Source organism: Grampus griseus, assembly GCF_964374135.1.
Source record: "Grampus griseus genome assembly, chromosome: 10".
Lineage (NCBI taxonomy): Eukaryota > Metazoa > Chordata > Mammalia > Artiodactyla > Delphinidae > Grampus > Grampus griseus.
The window spans coordinates 38,608,288-38,622,233 of NC_139004.1; the positions used below are offsets into that span (position 1 = coordinate 38,608,288).

The 13,946-nt window shown below is 42.7% G+C and overlaps 1 protein-coding gene across 3 annotated transcripts in view; it reads right to left on the minus strand.

Annotated features, from left to right (window-relative positions):
* Positions 1-13,946, minus strand: part of ANKS1A (ankyrin repeat and sterile alpha motif domain containing 1A) — a gene marked incomplete at its 3' end in the record, with an annotated part of 188,452 nt that overhangs the window by 108,673 nt on the left and 65,833 nt on the right. For all 3 annotated transcript variants that reach the window (XM_082663056.1, XM_082663055.1, XM_082663054.1), the window contains exons 2-3: positions 5,174-5,254; positions 3,235-3,391 (exon numbers count right to left, since the gene is read on the minus strand). In XM_082663056.1, coding sequence (XP_082519182.1) covers positions 3,235-3,391; positions 5,174-5,254 — 238 coding nt within the window. The remainder of the gene's footprint in view (positions 1-3,234; positions 3,392-5,173; positions 5,255-13,946) is intronic.

Sequence of the window (13,946 nt, forward strand, 5' to 3'; positions counted from 1 at the left end):
GCTGCACTACTTCTAAAAAAATAAAAGAAGATGAAGTATCTTCCTATCTTCCTATCTTGAAGATCAGAAAACAGAATTGAAAGTGTGGGCAAACTAAAACTACTGTGTTCCCCCACTCCAGATCAAACTGCTTTTCCACGATTAGGGCCCAACAGCTGAAGGAAATCTCCCGTAGAGCCTGCCGAGGTCCAGCCCGTAGGGTCCTTCATTTGCTAAATCAGTATTTTCAAAGAAAAACACGAAATATCTGCCTTGCATTTGGAAATGCGCAGAAGGACCTTACATTTCCCTTCCCAGCAGCTGCTGTATTATTCAGAGCCAAGTGAAAGGTAGCTGATGTGAATAATGCAGTGACTCAGCCAAACTCCAGATTGTTGCCAAAAAGCAAACCTCATCTGAATGAAACCTTGAGTCAAAACAGCAGGTGAGAGCACAGAGGAGACAGGCTAACACCATCACCCAACCCACCAGCTTTGCCTCCAGAGGCAGTGGAGGGCCGAGGCCCGGGGCTGAACGTGCATCACTAGGCCCATCAGCCCGTTATTTATCCCAGCCTCACGGGGGAGGGAGACTCAAGGCAAGTGCCCTGCTTGGCCGTGCAACTTCATTTCCCATTTCTGAGCTGTTCCAAGGGCCAAGAGTGACCAAGCAGAGAGAGAAGCTAATGGCTGGGGAGAAGGGACTGAGGCTTCAAAGCCCCAGGCACAAACTCAAGGAAAAGAGACGGGAGCCACACCAGCAGCTTTTAAGAGCAAAATGGAGTCACCCACGCCCTGGCTGCCACACCTCCACCACAAGCTATTGTTCGGATTCCATCTCAAGAGAAATATCGAAAGCAAACTTAAAAAAAAAAAAATTAATCTAGGAAGTACAATTTAATCATTTTCTGTGCTTATTAAAAAGTAAGCTACTTTGCGTAACATCTTTTAATTGCACTTTTCTTTTTTGAATTTAAATGATTTTAGAAATCACAATAGTAAATTATGCCCATAATATGGTTCCTTCTATTTCCCCAGTTCTGCCACTTCTAAGCTTTTCAGCCATTCCAGGAAAAGCACCCAAGCTTTCCAGAATTGGTATGGGTTTTAAAAACAAGAACAAAACCCACTGAAGCTTCGTTTTCCCATTCCCAGGCAAGCCAGAAGCAGATGGGCTGAAGCGGACAAACGTCAGGTTGATGAAGAAGAGTCTGAGTGGATGAGAGTGGAAGCCAGAGAGGACCGAAGAGAAAGTGCAGCTTGGAGAAATGATGCAGAGAAATCCTGGCAGCGAAAAGTACACACCTTGGCATTGATATAAGGGTCAAAGGGGCCGTACTTTTTGAGTTCTTTGATCTCAAGAGCATTCTATAAAAAGGAGAGGAAAAGAAAATGTGATGATAAAATGGATGAAATATATCAAAGCAATGCACAGCCCCGAGGGGGCCCAACACTAGACAACTTGGATCTGCCCTCTGGGTGCCTCAAAAGGAAGTTAATGGGGAAGACAACCTCCAGGGCACCGCGCTCATCACCCCTCTCATCCAAGCTTCCAACTGAAGCAACGTTAATGGTTTTTAATAAATCAGTGAAATACTTGTAACCACTGCCTAGATGCATTAGGTTTTTCGAGCTATTGCAGACGTTGTGCCCAGCCCCTGCCCCACCCACCTGCCTGCCAGATACGCAAAGCACTGGGCTGGGTCCCACTTATCAATGGACACTCCAGGCGGGAGGCGGCTGTGAGCAGGACAAGCTAGCATACTCAAGTGGCTCAAAAATCCAAGCAGCTGTGTTCCAAGGCAAAAGTGAGCAAAGACAGGATTAGAAATGGTGGCTGAAAATTTCTTAAACGAGAAGGACTTTAATGGGTGACTAGTTTTTTCCACATTGAGGAATATTAGTTAAAAGCAAACCTCTTTTATAAATTTCCTCCAGATAAGAGAAATTACTGTCACATTAGCCAGGAGGAGTAAAGTTGCATTTAGGTTCTAAAGAGGCAATTCTAAAGAGACAATTTTCCTTCCTAATGTTATAAAACAAACATCCTCATTGATGATCTTGAATGTCTGTTGCTCACCTACCCAGAAAATACAGCCAGAAGGGGGAAAGGGAGGCGGATGAACAGCTGTACACAAACAATCTCCAAGTGGAGAGAGCTGGGAGCACTGCTGTAGTTTTCTCACCCCTCACAGTGAAGCTGCCCTTCTCTGAATCAAAAATGTGCTCTTAACAGAATGTGCATGGTCTTGCTGACAGGGGGACTTCAAGAATGGTTTCCTATTTTTTTGAGGAATAACCCTGATCTAATCCTACAGGTGACTGAACAATCTCCTCTCAGCAAAGTCACTAGTGAAACAGTCCTAAGCTTACTGAGAAAGGGCAGCATCTCTCTCCTTCAAGCAAATAAGAAAAGTATCTACTTCAGTTCAGAGCAGAGAGGGCAACAGGAGAATGGCTTGTCATTCAGAGAGGGCCCATCTCCTCGCAAATCGACACCATCTCAGATCCAAACTACAGGGAGGTGTATTTTATGAGAGGTTTGTCTAGAACTTACATAATTCAAATATAACTTTCCCAAAGGAATAAATATAAAGAAGAGAAGGTACAGTCTCAGAGTACCTGAATCCATGGCCAGTGTGTGGTGTTTCTGCTCAAATGCTGCCTTTTTTATTTTTTAAGAATTCTCTCTGCTTTGTCAAAGCATGGTCAGTAGTAAATGAACATTAGAGGACACATGGAAATGATCTTCATTCTGCTGAATCCCCTCAGACCTCCACTCACGTGGCTTTGTGAGTTCATTTTTCAGCACTAGCACTCGTACCACCACTCCTGCAAGTTCTGATGCATGTAAAACAATGGCATGGTTCACATAGTACCAACACATGCTGGGAGTATTTCTGTTTACCAGCTAAAGCTGCACTGCCACGTTGATGGCAAAAGCCCACCAGTTTGAAATGAACTCTGGGCAATTTTGCAGGATTTGCATTATTTCCAGTCTTGCACGTGAGGTGAGTATTTATAACTTTGTTACAGTACTATTCCAAATCTGCATGGTTCAAATGCATATGAAATGCACCCTTCATGGTACAAGGTTTCCCTGACGCACTAGAAGGAGTAGCGCTGGGAAGAGGGGAATCACCCTTAGGCCAGGGAAGAGCTGGTTCCCTGAGATCTGAGTTACGGGACTGAGACGGTGATGGGGCTGCCAAGGTCTGGCTGTAGCTGAGTGGAGAAAGCTTCCCTTCCCTCCAACCTGTTCATTGACTTTGGTGTGTGAGGGCCCTTGATGGATGAGCAATCGCACTATCTGGGCATCTCCTTTCCAGGCTGCCAAGTGCAGAGGGTAACAGCCTTTAGAGTCAGCCACGTTGGTCAGCGCGTCGTTCCTCAGAAGAACCTCGACCACATCCCTAGAAGGCGAAAATCGATCATGAGTTTGCAGAACCCACAAGTCTTTCGTACTAACAGTTCTGCACATCTGTTTGGCACAAAGCCCTTTCACAGAGATTATCTCACCTGGCTCCCCATCTCTACCTGAGCTCACCGCCCAGCTCTTCCTTTTATTCCATGAGCTACCCGTACAGCTGTTGACAGCAGCTGAGCCATCTTGAGGCACACTACACTGACTCATCACCTCCCAGTGTATCTGGGCTTTCTACATAATCCATCTATTTCCCATTATTTTGAAAACGTCTGGTCCCCTTGTCTAAACCTTGCAATGTTTCCTTGTTTGTGATGTTGAAACAGCATTCAGGGATAGAATTTACATAAAAGCAGTCATGCAAAACGAATATCATTATTCACCACATTATTCAGAGCACTTAGTGATGTGGGAGCTGGAAGCGGACAGGCAGAGCAGAATTAAAGTGGCTGCAAACATAAGCCAGATGCATATGGTATCACTTGATACATCCAGAAAGAAGGACTTGGCTTCCTTCTTGGTGACACCACTAATTAAGTAGATATAAATGTATAACTATCCCCACGCACATGAGGTCAAAGAAAATCTCCACTGTAAATAAAACAGCATCTGGAGATGAACTTGGCTAACAAGCTACAGTCATTTAAAGATTCACTTTAATTCAGGTTACCCCACCATTTAAGGTGGAGGGAGTCTCTACAGATTTTCTGTTAGCTTTGTCTAAGATGGTTATAGAAAAGACCACATTACAGGAAATGATCACATTCCATATATCTTAGAAAAGTTTCATGTAGAAGGAAACAGCCATTGCTTCTTTCCGGCACATCAGCATCAATTAGGCTGGGCCAAATATTGCAAAAGTGAGACAGAATACCATGAGGTGGTAGGGCCCTGTTCTCGCTCGGAAAAATCTAAATGGTCCCAATAATCCTTCCTCATAAAAACTAAACTTCTACTGCTTATCTCCTTTAGTATTAGGCCTCAAACTCCCCGATGCCCTGTCTTCCGTTACCCTCTGGTTTTCATTCTTCCTGGCAAATCTACGCTCTGTACTCCACCACTCGGCCTGCTCCTGCTCTGAGCCTTGCCATTCTACCTCACTTGAAGGGCAGCGCCCTCTTCAAGCTGCCAAACCACTGAAACCTGTGCCTTCTCTCAAACCACCACCCACCCCCTTGCCAAAGCACACCTTCTCCAGAAAACTTCCCAGACAAACCCCACACAAATCACAAATTCCTGATAACCTCTCTATACTCAAGGGAATTAAATAGGCCATATTATTTATTTATTTTTCCCCTTAAAAATGGTTCTTGTTGTGGACAAGGCTAATTTTATGAGGAAAGAGTGGCAAGCAGAAAGATAAAGTCAACAGAAAGAAAGTTTCTCATGACCACTCGATCTATTTTCAGTTTATAAAGGGACTGGTTACATAATACATCATCCAGCACCATTATGTTCTGGCTGCCCCACATTTGAGCTTCGTATCCAGATCATTGCAAGGCACTGCCCCATTTCAAAGGGGAAGAGAATAAGCAGAAGAAAGGTAAAACTTAACCTTTGGTTAAAGTTATTTTGGGAGTGGGGTGGGGAAGGATGTTTATATTATACACTAAAGAGAAACTCAAGAATTCTGGACGGACTAAATTTAGTTTTTCTCTGTTCTTCAGCATCCCTGCTTTGTACACCTTTACAGAAGGAAAAAATTTAAAAAGACAATCTGAAGGCCTGGGTTCTGAAGAGTGGGGCAGGAATGTAGCACGTTAATACTTACTTATGGCCATTCAAAGCAGCATGGTGCAGAGGTGTATACCCAGTGCTGTCAACACAGTTCACATTTGGCCCTCTCCAGATGCTATAGGGGGAAAAAAAAAGACTGAAGTCACAAACCAAATTTAGAGACATCTAGCTGCCTGGAAAAGAATTCTGTGTGGTGGTTAACCAAACGGGTTACTTCCACATGACTCCTGATAAAAGAAAGCAGCTATTTACTACAGAAATGCACAGCACTGAGGGTACACAATGGGGTGCTGAACAAGGAGTCAAGTATCAAGACAACGGTGTCATCATTTCAGAGCTTGTTTTCCTGTATCATTCTCCTCATTGGTAACTTTATTACTCACTCAGTCTGGGACTCGTGTCTCTGAATACTGTCAGGATTGTAAGAACAGCTCGTTGAAAGGTCATCAAAAATATCACTGAACCAGGGACTTCCCTGGTGGCGCAGTGGTTAAGAATGAGCCTGCCAATGCAGGGGACACTGGTTCGATCCCTGGTCCGGGAAGATCCCACATGCTGTGGAGCAAGTAAGACTGTGTGCCACAACTACTGAGCCTGCGCTCTAGAGCCCGCGTGCCACAACTATGAAGCCTGCACGCCTAGAGCCCATGCTCTACAACAAGAGAAGCCACCGCAATGAGAAGCCCACATACCACAACGAAGACCCAATGCAGCCAAAAATTTTAAAAAATCACTGAACCAAACCGTTCAGTCAGTTACAGGTACTGAGTACCCACCTCTACTCCTGGTGACTGAAGTCTTGAGAGAAACTCTAGACCAGATAATCAGGATCATTCAACCACAAGGACCAAGATCAAAGAACCCACATTCATAAAAGCACCAGGATACATGTGTTAAAATGCAAGGGACAATTCTGTCTTTCCTTTGTGAATATGTCTTATTGGTAATAAAAAGAATAACAACAGAATCTACAATTTGAGTGCCTTATTTGAATCAGAAATATCAGACTAAGACGGTTGAAATGTCATCTCATTTAATCCTCAAAGCCTTAATTCTGACTTCTGTTTCATCCTTACTACATTGGCCAGAGCCTCTAAAATAGTATTAAGTAGTAGAGGGCAGCCTTGTTTTGTCCTGCTAATGCTATTGGCAGTTAGTCTGAGGTAGACACTCTGTAACATGTAAAGGAAGTATCTTATTTTTTTCCTTTTTAAATGTATTAGAAATACTGTTTAATTTAAATACGTTTTTGCATCTATGGATAATATCATAGTTTTTCACAGTGAACCAACTAATTTTTTTTTTTTTTTTTTGCTGTGCGCGGGCCTCTCACTGCTGTGGCCTCCCCCGCCATGGAGCACAGGCTCCGGACGCGCAGGCTCAGCGGCCATGGCTCATAGGCCCAGCCACTCCACGGCATGTGGGATCCTCCAGGACCGGGGCACGAACCCGTGTCCCCTGCATCGGCAGGTGGACCCTCAACCACTGTGCTACCAGGGAAGCCCTATCAATAGCTTTCTTAATGTTGAGCCATTCTTTCATTCCTGGAGTAAACCTTATTTGGCCATTATCCATTAGGGCCATATCAGTGACTTCTACTTGAGAGTATTTTACTTAGCATTTTCACATCTTCATTCATAAAGGAAGCTGGTCTAAAGTTTTTGCTTTTTGTGCTATCATTATTGGGTGATATCAGTATTAGGTTTAAGTCACAGATCACCTGAGCAGCTATCTACACATTTCTATATTCCGGAATCACTGACATAGAGCACTAAAATTATAATCACCAGTAAAACCATCTGGGCCCAGAGCCTTTATACACAGATGTTGGAAGCAGCATTATTTGTAACAATAAAACTTTAGAAATAGCCTAAAAGTTCATCAACAGAGAAATGACTATGATAACTAAGGTGGAGACAGATAGAATATTATATACTATTTATATTGCTGTGTAATAAGACAGAATAGAGGTTACAATGTAATGCTAAGGAGAAAAAAGAAAGAAAATTGTAAATATTGTAGAGAAAAAATATATATGAGAGACATTTATCAGGATTGTAAATTGAGTGCACAAGTTTACCCCATCTCCTGTCTAAAGTTGTATGAAGTGAAACGATTCCCACCCTACACCACAGATAATTGATGGACATAAAATAGAGAGATTCAGCCTAAGAAAATAAGAAAAAATGTTATCAAGTAACTGGCAATGTTGAGGGATTCCTAAAAGGCAGAAATCAGACAAGGCTATATCTACAGAAACACAACCTAGAAGAATGCCAATTAAAATAATCACATACCACTTTTCACCTATCAGACTGACAAAAATGAAAATGATGACGTTATAAAACGCTTGTAAAGATCAGGGAAACAAACACTCTTAAACACCACTGGTATGAGTTTAAATTGGGGAATTCCTCTGGGAAGACAATTCGGCAGCACCCACCGAAACCAAAAATAGGCATTCACTCTGGGCCAGCATTTCCACGTCAGGCACTATCCAACGGAAACGCTTGTACACGCGCACAAAGACACATCCTTGTTAGGACTGATCCACTGTAAGAGTAAGAACTACAAACTTAACGTCCACCTATAGGTAGGGAGTTAAATACCAGGTACCCCAATAAAATGAATTATTATGTAACAGTTAACAACAACAACAAAGGAAAGAAAACAAGGTGGACTTATTTGTCCTGACGTGGAAAGATTTTATAAGATATGCTGTGTTACAGTAAAGTGAAAAAAAAGAAGTCATTGTATAATATTCAAAAGATGAGCCCTCATTTTATAAGTACACACATGCACACACACACACACGCACACACACACCCCCTTGGATGGCGATGGGAAGCATGCTCATCCAGTGTTGACAGTGGTTCCCTCTGGAGAAGGAAGCGTGTGTCGCGGGGGCACCACAGAGTGGTGAAGGGGGACTTTCACGTTCTGCTCTGTATTCTACCACACTATGTAAAACACAGTGAGAATACATTCATGCAGTAGTCTTTTTAGAATTTTTTTTTAAAGAGGGGAAGGAACCTATGTACAGGGAAAAGAAGAGAAAAAAATGAAATGTTAATAATAAATGGTTGTATATGTGTGACATGGGTCACTTTAATAAGCATGTAGGTATTTGGCTTAAAAGCTTAAGATAAATTTTAAGTGAAAAGAGAGGACATGTGTACTGACAGCTACATTATTTGTTCCTTGTCAACTAAGGAAGCTGGTGACAAGGTCAGGAGCCTGAGTTTCTTCCTGGTGTCCCCATCCTCCATTAAGCTTGGATTCCTATAGCACCTTTCAAACAAAGAGTTAAAAGCAATGATCTCTTTGTCACATTTATACCTCATTTCCTAAACCAAAAATAATATACCTATGCCTGACAATGAATAGAACGATGGAAAGTGAAACAGATCTGGAAAATCTAGGAGGTACAATTTTCATACTTAGTTTCAAATTGCCCCACAAGACAAAAAATCATCATTCTATTATAAACTAGGTGACACTAAAACCCAAAAACAAATTATTTGCCCCAAATTACAAGCCAAATCAGTGGCAGATCCAAAGCTCCCATTTATGGTGCTCTTGGCCTTTGGCCAAACAGGGACTTTGTGATCTAACCGGATGACAAGATGAAGTGAAGATGCAGTCATACAAGGTCGCACACAATAATAGCAAGATGACTGGAATAAACAAGAGGAGTTGGGAAAAAGGGAATAGTAACACTGGTTAAAGCAGCTGGGAGCTCAGGTCTGTCAGCTCCTAGTACTGCATTAGGAATCTGCTACCTCTTCAACCATCTCAATCCAGGTCCCAAAGTAACCTTAAAACTGAGGTTTAAACTGCCCTTGCTTTTAACAAAAAGGCAGAACTGAGCAAGCTCTCTGTCATTTTCTAACTTTTACCTCCATGTCTCCGGTTTAGAGGTGATTAAGTTTGGATATCCCATACCAGCACTAAAACTACCTCAAAACAATTAGAAAAGACAAGGCAGAAAGATAAGCACTTTCCTGCATAAAGCTGCAACTTTCCCAACTGGGTAAGGCCTTTCCCCCTCCTTTTGCTCTAACTAGCATTTCTTCTAAATGCTCATGGGGAAAAATTTGGGGGAATGGGGAATATATTAAATAAAACCTAAATGAAGATAGAGAACTGTCATCTCTCTGCTTGGAATCTTAGCTTCAGACAGGATGGTAGTAACATCCCCCTCCACCCAAGTTTCTTCCTTTTTGGCAGCCCAAGAAAAGAGCTATTTACAATCTAGGCCTCCCTCCCTATCACAGCTGTCCTATTAGGTTTCTCTAAAGCAGTAAGTACCAAAGGGCTGATCACTGACAAACAAAAGCAGAGCACAGAGCACCAAGAGAACCAGGAAAAGAAAAAGAAAGGTACAGGAGATCCCTAAACATTTAGTGCACCATCACCACAGCACTGATTACATTTGACCTTGGACCACAGTGAATTCTTTATGCTGCGCTTCCATACTATATATTTTAAGCCCTTTAAGGGACTCCTTCATGTTTCCAAGAGCACAGCACTGTGCAAGGAACTGCCCAGGGCTACCAGTTTGCAACTTCTAACATTCGGTTTTTCCTAACCTGCGACCCCAGTGTGACATGATCTCTGTGTAGTGTAACGAACCTGCTACTCTCTATCCATTAAAAATGGCAACAATCTCTTGATGGGACATGTAAGCATACTGTATCTGAGATATCTTTACATAAAACACAGAGACAGAAGAACCGTAAGTTGGAAACAAAGTGGCCAGTCCACTTTCATCTGTGACTACTCTGTGGGATCAGGACTAAACGATATCCTACAGTGGCTCTTAGCTGTCAGCAAGCTTGCTTCATGTTGTCCAGTTACCTAACTGCTTGCTTCACACAGACAAGTAATGGCATCTCAATGGGCTGGCAGAGTGTCCAATCCAGTTCAACTGAATAAATGTTTAGGCACTATCTTCCATACGCCAGAAAGTTATAGTCTCCACCCTTGAGGAGAGTGGGGAAGTCAGACAAGTAAACAAATGACGATACACTGCGTGAATTCTGGGAAGTATGCAAAGCATAGCTCACGGGGAAATGGGAATAAGGGAGGCTTTGCAGACAGACGAGACACTTAAGCTGAGCCTTTAAAGCTTAGATGGAATCAGCCAGGCAGGAGAAACAAGGAGGAAACGCCCAAATTCAAGGTCTCCTGAGTAGTCCCAGCAAACTGGGGCAAGTGCAAGTACCTGTGAGTGGCTGGAGCGTGATGGTGAATGCGAGGATGGAGAGGCAGGCAGAGCCAGGTCATGAAGGGTCCCGTGGGCCACCGAAAGTTTCAAGCAGGGAATGATCAGATGTAAGTTTTACAAAAATCCTTCTGTTGACAGCTGGGAAGTGGGAATTTGTTATTCACCATACTGTTGATGGTTTTAAATATTTCCGAATTTGAAAAAAAATCATTATGCTAAGCATTTGTATAGACGATAGACTGGAAGAAGTGTGTGACTAGATCCAGGGAGCCCAGCTACAAGTTAGCAATTCAGGCATGAAGTAAGAACCTGAACAAAGGCAGTGATAAGGAGCGCTGAGAAAAAAGGATAGATTCAATAGAAAAGACAGGATCTGGTGACCAAATTGGGCGGGGGCGGGTGTGTGTGAACAATTCAGTGGCTAATGAGAGAGTAATTTGAGGAGGAAAACCCGTGTTGCTTTGTTTTGTGATTGTGGCAGTATTAGGCAGGGGAGGGGAGGAGGCACAGGGAGTTTTGTTTTGGATTAGTTGAGGCTGAAATGAATTTGGACTCCCATGTGTAGATGTCCAGTCAGTAGGCAGATGAGGGTCTGGAATACTATGGTTACATGGTTAGTTTAAAATGACAATGCTCAAATGTTGACAAACATGGATGTTGCCCTTACAACGATATTATAAAGTAGGGAATACATGTTGTTATTTCCATCTTACAGGTAAGAAAACTGAAGTCCAAATGACTTACTGATTGTCATATAGCTAATTAACGTGGAACTGAAACAAAATCCCACGTCTGACTTCTAATGCATATTCCTTCTAGTTTATTCAGGCTCTTGACCTTAACTGTTGAGACAAAACAACTTGGAGGGACTTCCCTGGTGCCTCAGTGGTTAAGAATCTGCCTGCCAGTGCAGGGGACACAGGTTCGAGCCCTGGTCTGGGAAGATCCCACATGCCACGGAGCAACTAAGCCTGTGCGCCACAACTACTGAGCCTGCGCTCTAGAGCCCATGAGCCACAACTACTGAGCCCACATGCCTAGAGCCCGTGCTCCACAACAAGAGAAGCCACCAGCCCATATCACAATGAGTAGCCCCCACTTGCCGCAACTAGAGAAAGCCCGCGAGCAGCAACAGAAAGCCAATGCAGCCAAATATAAATAAATAAATTTATTTTAAAAAAAACTTGGAGCTCTGTGGGTCTCCTCCTGCATTAGTTCTTAGGAAGTCAAAGACTCTCAGAACACCAAGTCGGAAAAGGGCCTGCTCCATCACTGACCCTGTGAAGAGGGAGCAACGGCAACAAACTTGAGGGGGAAGAGAGGTTCTGGGCAGCTCTCCATCAATTCTTCATTAAATCATTAAGGTCTAAACAGGAGTTTGTCTCATCAGCCTTTTTCTGCCAAAGGCCTTCTCTGTTTTCCTCTTTTAGTTATCCTTGCAAAGGCAGATTTATCTCTGAACCTCAGGAAGGACTGGCAGTTTTCCAACAGAAGGAAGCACTGTCCAAAGTCAGTCTAATTTTAAAAAGACTTCATCTTACTCAAATGAATTTGACACATCCTTACTAAAATGCTTTCTACATAATTAACTGTTGAGCGTAAAAGGAGAGATAATAAGGAGTCTAGGAAACCATTCCCATTGTCAAAGAAGCTTGTGATCTTTGGAGAAAGACACAACTTACAGACATGAAACGATCAGACAAGAAACCCCCAAAACAATGCCAAAGGAATTCTAGTTGACTGGGAAAAACTGAACATGTATTTTTATTTCTGATCAATCCTGAAACCCACTAAAATGAGAGTAAAAACAAACAAAAAAAGAATACGAGAAGGATAACAATGAACATAAAATGTCAACATTTTTGGAAGATGAAAAGTAGATAAATTAGCAAAGCTGAGAAAGTGAACCCCTGCATCCAGGGAAGGGGATGCCAATTCACACAAGCACCCTGGGAAGGGTCAGTGATTAGAAGTACCTGGTGGCACAGGAGACCAGAGATGAGGAGGGGCTGAAAACGAGGACTTGGTACAAATTCTGTATGCAGCAGCATTAGCCCACCAGGTCTCCGGTCACATCCAGGGCAGCCAGTAGACTATTACCCCTGCAGCCAGGCAGGAGAAGGTGGATTTATTTTGCGTAGAAACTGAACCAGGTGGGCTCTAAACCCAGGGACTTTAGGAACAGCAGAAGTTAGGAAGAGGCACTGTACCGAAAACAAAGGCCCTAAAAGGAAGTTTACATCCTGAAGGACGAGGTTCCAGACCTGCTCACTCACTTGGCTCCCAAAATGCTAAGAGCCCTACCCTCCACTTGCAAACAGAAGGTTAGAATATTTTTTCCTGTAGAAACCAAATGACTCCACAGAACGGTTCAATAGATGCTGACTTTCAGGGATTCCCCAACAAAGCAGGTGGATTCCTGCCCAAACACCCTAGATAGAGCATATAAAACCCATCCCTGACAAGTTCATCCCACCTCTATACAGACCATCCAATCGGCTTTTTTGGTGTCTCACTTTTAAATTAAAATGACAACCAAGGATCACCATACATTTGAGGAAAGCATTCAACATGAAAAGAGAGAGCACAAAACAAACAGAATAAAGGGACTCTAAGGAACCAAATAAAACTTCAACCCAAAAAACCTATTATCACACAAGAACTGGATTAGAAAAAATTAGAACAATCAGTGTAAAGCTTTTGGAAATTAAAAAATTATAGTAGTGGGACTTCCCTGGTGGCACAGTGGTTAAGAATCCGCCTGCCAATGCAGGGGACATGGGTTCGAGCCCTGGTCCGGGAAGATCCCACATGCCGTGAAGCAACTAAGCCCATGAGCCACAACTACTGAGCCTGCGCTCTAGAGCCTGTGAGCCACAACTACTGAGCCCATGTGCCACAACTACGGAAGCCCGTGTGCCACAACTACTGAAGCCCGTGCGCCTAGAGCCCGTGCTCTGCAACAAGAGGAGCCACCACAATGAGAAGCCCGCCCACTGCAATGAAGAGTAGTCCCCGCTCACTGCAACTAAAGAAAGCCTGTGCACAGCAACAAAGACCCAATGCAGCCAAAAATAAATAAATAAAATAATTTTTTAAAAAAATTAAGTAGAAATATAAATAAAGAGCTAGATGATAAAGTTCAGTAAATCCTTCAGAAAGTGGAACCAAAAAAGAGATAGGAAATTCCAGAGAAAAGATAAGAAAATTAGAGGACCAAGAGTTCCAGAGAAAGAAAGAGAGGAGAAAATTATCAAAGAAATAAATTTTCCTAGAACTGAAGGATATGAACTTCCAGTTCAAAGAGTCCATCTTATACTTAGTACAATAAATAATTTTTAAAAAGACCCATCCCAAGGCACACTGTGAAATTTCAGAATACATGGGATAAAGAGAATACAGTCTCCAGAGAGGAAAAACAGTTCACATACAAAGGACTGACTGGCATCAGAATTTTCAATAATTTCAAGACTTTCAAAAAGTCTTATGGCTTTCATTTCTGTAAGCCATAAGACAAAGGAGCAACGCTTTCAAAATTCGAAGGTGAAATGATTTCCAACCTAGAATTCTACAGCAG